This window comes from Atta cephalotes (assembly GCF_000143395.1).
Source record: "Atta cephalotes unplaced genomic scaffold scaffold00072, whole genome shotgun sequence".
Lineage (NCBI taxonomy): Eukaryota > Metazoa > Arthropoda > Insecta > Hymenoptera > Formicidae > Atta > Atta cephalotes.
In genome coordinates, this window is record NW_012130136.1 from 938,529 (window position 1) to 946,606 (window position 8,078).

General features: G+C 37.1%; 2 protein-coding genes across 2 annotated transcripts in view; one reads left to right on the forward strand and one right to left on the reverse strand.

The window, feature by feature from the left end:
• Positions 1-1,935, forward strand: part of LOC105624088 (BTB/POZ domain-containing protein KCTD3) — a 6,412-nt gene extending 4,477 nt beyond the window's left edge. The window contains exons 8-11 of the mRNA XM_012205447.1: positions 487-626; positions 710-896; positions 1,073-1,351; positions 1,736-1,935. Of these exons, the coding sequence (XP_012060837.1) occupies positions 487-626; positions 710-896; positions 1,073-1,351; positions 1,736-1,935 (806 nt within the window). The remainder of the gene's footprint in view (positions 1-486; positions 627-709; positions 897-1,072; positions 1,352-1,735) is intronic.
• Positions 1,936-3,770: 1,835 nt separating this feature from the next.
• LOC105624087 (CAAX prenyl protease 2) lies at positions 3,771-6,349 on the reverse strand. The gene is made up of 6 exons (XM_012205446.1): positions 6,228-6,349; positions 4,953-5,058; positions 4,748-4,886; positions 4,302-4,538; positions 4,061-4,123; positions 3,771-3,985 (listed from the first exon to the last, which is right to left on the reverse strand). Exons 1-6 carry the CDS (start codon positions 6,347-6,349, stop codon positions 3,771-3,773), a joined length of 882 nt encoding a protein of 293 aa, XP_012060836.1.
• Positions 6,350-8,078: the final 1,729 nt, after the last annotated feature.

Below are 8,078 nucleotides of genomic sequence, written 5' to 3' on the forward strand. Positions count from 1 at the left end.
ATATATATATATATATATATATATATATATATAATGTAGATATATATATATATATATATATATATATTTACATTATTTATTATAACTGGCTTCTGCTTATTGTTGCAATGTGCAGCATGAGGCATTGTAAGCTTCGAAACATCATAAACATTATTTTTTATTAATAATACTCATTTGAACATATATGTTATTTAAAGATTACTTCACGTTATGTCTACATTTTTGAAATGTTTCATTATTGTAGTTATATCAGTAATTAATCATCTGATATACTAGTAAAATTTTTTCTTATCGGTAAATTTTATATAATATTAAATTTTATATAATATTAAGTACAGATTGAAGTGAAAATCTTAATTGATATATAATAGTGTTAAAATTATATGTATGATCAGAGATGTATTTAATCTAATTCTTAAAGTGTATCAGGTGATTAATGCAATATGTAGCACATTTTTCTAAAAGTATATCAACCTTCCAACATAGGTCTCTGCGGAAATTGGATAGAAATCGCCTATGGCACGAAATCCGGAAGTGTCAGAGTTATCGTTCAGCATCCCGAAACAGTTGGCCACGGTCCGCAACTATTCCAAACTTTTACAGTGCATCAAAGCAGCGTAACCAAAGTATGTTCAGTATCAATAAAATTATATATTAATATTGTACATTAAATTATAATATTAACTTATGTGCAAAAATTATATTACAGGTAACACTCTCGGAAAAATACTTAGTGTCGGTTTGCTCGGAATATAATCACGTCAGAAGTTGGGCAGTGACCAGATTTCGCGGAATGATTTCGACTCAACCGGGATCGACACCAGAGGCAAGCTTCAAAATTGTTTCTTTGGAAGCAATTGATTCATGCGTTAGCTACAATGCCGGCAACGATTTCGGTATGATTAATATCGCAGCTCTTAAATTATCATTCTTTCTATATAATTTAAAATTATTTTAAATAATACTTTTTATATAATGTATATTTTAACGTGTTTTTATTTTTATTAAATATCTTTTAAAATGTGAATTTGATCTTTTTGGTTTATTTAATATACGAATAAAATATTCATAGGACCATTCGGCGAACAAGATGACGAGCAAGTATTCGTACAAAAAGTCGTACCCGAAACTGATCAGTTATTCGTACGATTAGCGTCGAATGGGAAAAGAGTTTGCGTAATACAGTCAGTGGATGGCAGCATCATAAGCTCATTCTATGTGCACGAGTGTGAAGGTTCTAGTCGTATGGGCTCAAGGCCCAGACGTTTCATATTCACTGGTCATTCTAACGGCACCATTCAAATGTGGGATCTCACAACGGCATTGGATCCATCTTTCAATCCCACTCGAGGTACGTTACTCTCTCCCGTTGTGTGACGTAACGGAATCAGCGAGCATGACTCACATACATGAAATAGTGTAGGAAATAGAGAATTAACATAAATTATATATTTAAGAAACGTTCTATGGAAAGCAAACAATATATTTATTTATTCCATGTTATTCTGTTTATTCTATATTTTTCCTTTATTTATTCTCTAATAATTTTTTTTATTATTCAGATTGTGTTTTAGAAAGAAAAAATGGCCTCTATATAAATTATTACGATTATTTCTTTATGATAAATATTAATTTTATATTAATTTTCTACAAGATTTTTTGTAATTATTTTCGTCGATTGAATTAAAATGTATTATCAGATTTTTATTATCTTTCTGTGTCTTTTTTACAATAGATACCTCCGGTGGACCTACGCCAGAAGAACTTTGGAAGTTGTTGGATCAATGTGATCTAAGCAACAGCCACTGCTCAACGCCTTGTATTAGTCCGTCTCCTTCTTTACTCGCAGCTGGACCTAGAATTAAGTCAAGTAACGTATTGTTTCTCAATCAATCGCAAAATCCAGAACCAACGCCTGGACCAAGTCAAACGTAAGGATGTGCCTGATGATGCAAGGTATGTCGTGCCAAAGTGCATACAAACAGAATCTGCATTTATTTAATTATTTATTTATTATAAACCATCAAAAAGTCTGTAGCCATAGTTCCTAAATCGCCATCTTGCATTTTCAATGTGTAATGAGACCGAAGTTTGCTATCTGTCTACTCAAACAGTGCAATTTAAAAATAACGTAACGAAAGATATGACTGTATTTATAAATTCTGTAGCCATTATTGTTGAAATCATTTAATAGAGAATTTGCTCTTGTGCGTAAATATATGTACTGTTTTATTAAATTATTTTTAAGAAAGCTTGATAACATCACTATCGCTTTTGAATTATACGCAAGAATATTGTTGTTGACATCATAACAAAATTTTTCTAAAATTTACTGTTTAAAAAATTCTGTAAATATCTAGAAATTCATAATTATACGTTTTTCTTGCTACTAATTGTTTGTTTTATTGCAAAATGGCTATTAAGAAAGATCGATTTTATGGTATTGATATTGTTCGATGTAAATTTTTATATGTTGGCTCGTTTAATAAGATAAGAGAAAGAAGAGATATTTGACAAAATCAAGAACTGATAGATAATATAAGTTAAACATTTTGTTTATATATTATGTATATATGTATATTCAGTTATATATTCTGTATCAATGTTATAAAATGAATCAAACACGAGATGTGTAGAATCATGCACGGAATCATGTTATTTGTCACATCATTTTAATTTCTCGAAACAAGATTACCAAATAGTTTCGAATTCTGATAGATTTACATTGTAAAATCTATCGGCTGACTATCGGTTGACTAACATTATGTCATCATTACATGTATATTAATTTCTATATAGCGATCTTGCTTCGAGTGTAAAACACTTAACATTATTTCAACATTGTATCAACATTTTATATCCTGAATATTATTTAAGAAGTTGATTTTACCACTTATTTCTTGGTTAAAGAATAGTATACATTATGTATGCAATTAAAAAATTACACATATATTCGAAGATCGAATTGTACTCTCATTATATACATAAATATTTATAGCTTTACTGCATATATAATGTATACGTGTTCATCAGTGTACATATACATATATAAAACTTATAGTAATATTATTGCGCAACCGCGTTACTTCTGTGATTTAAATAAACCATTGGTATGTGTATGGAGATATATACTGCTTATTGTTTGATATTTATCACTGCCATGTATATATGGACATTTTATATACACTATACATAGAGACTGTTATAAAAGTAGACGAGACTTAGAAAGATCGTTTTAGAATTTTCTCAGTAGGTTACATTAACTCTATAATAATCTATATTATAATTTTTGTTTATAAAAATCTTTCTCTGTGTCTAAAAATCGATAACATTTAACGAATTGTGGTTATGAAATAATATAATGTTGCGGCATATAAATATATGCAACAATTCGTAAATAATAATTAGAGCTGGATTCTTCGTATTTTGCGAACAAGTTCATCTAACAGTTGTAACATTCGTAATCACTACTATAAAAGTTTAACTCTCAGGCACTACGGTGATATACTTTGTAACAATGCCAAACTGCACGATTAGTTAAATTATAGCTATACGAATTATAGTTAAAATTAGTTTAGAGTAATGTTAATTTCTGCATTATTTTTCGACAGATAGGTATTGTACTCTTTGTTAAACATAAATATAAAATATTCCACAACAATGTGTGTGTAAACCGGAAGATCGGTGGAATAATTGCGGTAAATTCTGCATAAAAACATTTAACCCTAGTATTTGTTATATCCTAATATTTGTTAGAGATCGGACGTGTCTCATATAAAGTGTTTAGTCCAGAATAAATTATTATTGAACAATGATGGATGAGTCATCGGCATCAACAAGTAACACCAAGCGATCAAACCGATCACAAACAGACACATCAATCCAGCTCTTTTCAGTGGATCTTTGTATGCTGCTATCTCAGAAAGATCAGGAAATCCCATGTGATTGCAGAATGAATGCGCAGCAAATGGTGCAACAAAATGTCCTAAGAAAAATACATGAAATCGAAAAATTTCTTTCACTAATAATTTTAGAACAAAAAAAGTTAAAATGATCCCACCTGTTCTCGCAAAAAGAAAGGCTGCATATGCTCCAAATAACGTTGTGTACGTAGACTGAAAACCTAAATTCAATGTAATTATTTCAATTCATTGGATGTTATAAGGTGCTTTCCATTTGATGACACAAGCATCATTCTTTCTTCAATGAGTGATGAACAAAGATAGAATATACTTGTAGAAGACACTTGTGTTACCAAATGAAAACATCCATAGATTCCAAGTATTCGCCTCAAAACTTACAAGATATAAACAATGCATGCTTGATGCTCATTCCCATCTTTACTCTCTCCACTACATGATGGAAGTGAGCCACCCCGAAGAATAGAGGGCATACGAATATGGCAGTAGTCGGGGTGAAGCATTGCAGGAGTAACGGCAACATGCAAGCCCTAAAGGTCCATTCCTCGGATAACGGAGCGACTACTTGATTTCTCCACCAAGTTAAAGTTTGTACGCTCGCCAGCCAATACATGGGTTCTATGATAAATGTACAGCTATTAACTGTTATACGTTAATGTTAATTTCCACAAATACAGATTAATTTTAATTTCAGTTCTAATTTATACTTTAACTTTTTTTAATTTTTAGAATTAGAAAAGGAAGAATAAGTTGGAATCGAAATTAAATGGTTAAAGTTAATTTATTTTAATGGACGTTAGACTCTCAAGTCGAGTTCGGATACCAACCAGTGTATAATCGCCACAGCCCATTGAATCCCTGTAAACTCAAGGGACCTAGGAACAGGATCATTGTTAAGAGCAACGATATCACAGTCGCCTGTATCAGACCCGTCCATCGAAGACCCAACATTTCCCAGATGGTTGTCTGTTAGGTACAATAAAAATAATTATTTATAGAGAATAGTCTAAATCGTGTGTAAACAGAAAATACCTTTTGAAGTATCTTATCATTTAGTCCAAAGTACAAGGATACCGGTGAAACAAGAGTCATGATAAATACACTAAAAAATCGTTTCTTTATAGTCGATGGATGCTCTCTGAAACATAAGTCATCCAGTGTAAAGTTTAACGTTAGAATACGATATCAAATATTTTTATAAATAAATATATAATTATATGAAAAATAATTATATGAAATGTCTGAATTATATATTATATTATATATTATATTGCGGAAATTAAATATATTGCGGAATAGAATTATTAATTTTGCCAGTTGCTTCACAATTATTATAATTTGAAATTATATTTGCTTGTGCAGCTTGTTCATACTAAAATTACTTGAACATCTTTTTTTAAATCTATACTATGTATTATATATTTATATATTTAGTTGAAAAAATTAAAAACTGAAGAGAGAAAGTTTATCATCACATGTTGCGACAAACGTCACAAAAAATCTTAGAAAACAGATCGTTTTAAATTTGAATAATTTTTACAAAAAATTATAAAAATTATAAAGCATTTTGACTACTTTGATATATTACTTGACATATTATTGGAAATTGATAGGATTATTAATTACTTCCTAGTTGCTTTATAATTATTATAGTTATCGAATTATGTTTAATTACGCAAATAGCTTCTTTAGAAGAAGAATTGCTTTAAAAATTAAGATTGAAAAAGAAGTAAATTAACTTAATTATTGGAATGACAACATCATGGAAATATGTCATAAATTCGAGTAATTTTTCTACAAAATTATAAAGCGCTTTAATAAAGTACTTTTTTTATGTCACATTTGGATTCGAATATCGCGCCAAAGGGACACCATTAATCGTGTACGATCTAGATGGCGCACTCGATGTCTCCTCCACCGCGTGACGTCCTCCCCGGAATTCCGTTTGATGAGTTTCACTGTGCGGCGCTGGCTGCCGTTTGTCCAGAAATTGTCAGAAATTCCAGGAGCAGTGCCGCGACAAGGAGCTGCAGAGAGCGCCACGTGCGGACAACTGCGTGCGTCAGTCACAGCATCCATCCGGTCGGTGCGGGACGGTTCGCGTTCGCGAGCGGTTTACCGAACAGACAAGTGTGCTCGGACAAAACGGAGGCGCGAGCCTCCTCCACGCGAGGAGTCTCGCTGGATGGACTGGACGTTTATCGAAGGAAAGGAAGAAGCGCGGGGTGACATCGAGACTCGAGAGTGTGCGGTTATCACGCCGTCGTCGCTGTCGCTGCCGACGCCAGACGCGTTACCGCAACGTACCTGTTGTGCGGCGAACTCCAGACATAGAGACTCGCCACGTAGACGATCGAGAGCGCGAGGCATGCGAGGATCGCCGTGGCGCAGTTTGACGAATTATCGATACTTGGTTCCGCGGTCTCCATAACTCCATAACCGATGTCGGTCGCCTGTGTCGCGCTCCACTGCAGAAGGGGGGCTCAGTAATAAGCCCCGTGGCGTTAGCGGAGGATCGCGGGGACAAGAGAGAGAAGGAAAGAGAAGAGAGATAGAGGCGCCGCAGCGGTAGAGGGTTGGAGACGATAGAAGTCGAGACTCGACGGTGTGGTGTGAGTCGAATGGGGGGTGGGGGGTGGATGACGGCACTGGCAGTACTGGCACGCACTCGCACTCGCGGGGCAGAAACTTGTCCGATTGGCGGCTGCCCTCTAGGCCAGTCGGCGAGCAGAGACCAAGAAGATGGCCGCCGTGCACGGTGGTAATGTCGCTATTGTGTAGTGCATCCTAAGCTTTTGGCAGCTTTTCTGCCGTGGGCAGCGTCCGCCGAACACGGTACCGCGGCGGCTGCCCTACTGTCGGGGCCGGGGGAAGGGTACCGCTAGATCTTATCTTCGCGACATATCCTCGTAATAGTCGGCAAGTGCGACGAATCGCGATCGACAGAAGCGGAACAGGAGAGGCAGACGGCGACGGAAGAGGAGCAGGAGGTGGAGGAGGAGGAGGACAACGACGGCAACGAGGACGGACACGAGGACGACCGCCGAGGGCCGCCGACGACACGAAGATGCCGAGCGCGTCGTTTTCGTCGTCGCGCAGCTACGTGCGGAGGTCGCGTCGGAAAAACGGAAACAGGATCCCCTTGCCGAGAACGGGTAAGCCGAATGAGCGAGCGAGCGAGCGAGCGAGCAAACGAACGAACGAACGAGCGAGCGAGCGAGCGCAACGGAGAAAGAGCGAGTGAACGAACGAGAACGAGTGAGTTGGAGTGAACGAAGAGGGACGAATCGAGGGAGCGAGCGAGAGCGAGGAGACGAGACAAAGACGGCTTTTCCGTGCCGTCGCCGTCCAGGATTTTTACGACCGCTCCGTCTCTTCGTCGCTTCGTCATCTCGTCGAGATTTCGCATCGAGATCCTCCGGGGTGCTTGCGACATCGGTGACGATCCCCGAGACTCCACGCCTTTGTTCCCTGGGAACTACATATGCACGCGGGGGCAAACGCCGCATTTCCTGCTCGCCCTCGCTTCGATATCCGCCCATTTCTTCACGGCTTTTTTCTCCGGTCTCACTTTTATCCTCCCACAATTCTCCCCCGGTTTCTTTCCTTCCATCCTCCTGACAGTCTCGCTTGAAACAGCGGACTTTGGAAAGGTGCTAAAAGAGGTGACCTCAAATCTGTGTCCAGTGAAAAGGAAAAGAAAGATAGCTTTTGGGACTATAAATTTAGTGTTATAATCTGATGATATATAGAGAACAGTCTGTTCTAAATATTCACGAGCTGCTGCATGTATTTCATGTTTAGCTGCTTTGAATATATGCTCTATGCGTTTTGCAGCTGAGGTTAGGTAGCGTAGAATGTGTGCAATGATAAAACTGTCAATCGGAGTACTCTCGCTCGCGGTTGCAACGACAAAGGAGCAACGTAGTTAACATCAGATGACAGTCGCGTGTTTAACTATCAAAACGTCAAACTCCGCAATGCTGTCAATCATATCTCGATCATTCGTGCTCCGGAATTTACGCCACCTTCCCCCCTTTCCCTTCTCCTTGTCTGTGAATCGCTTTTCGGATTTACGAGCAATTTCCGATTGGCAACTACTAACGGCCATATTGCTTTTCGGTATTTGTGAATAATTTCTGATTGGCGGCTGCGCGT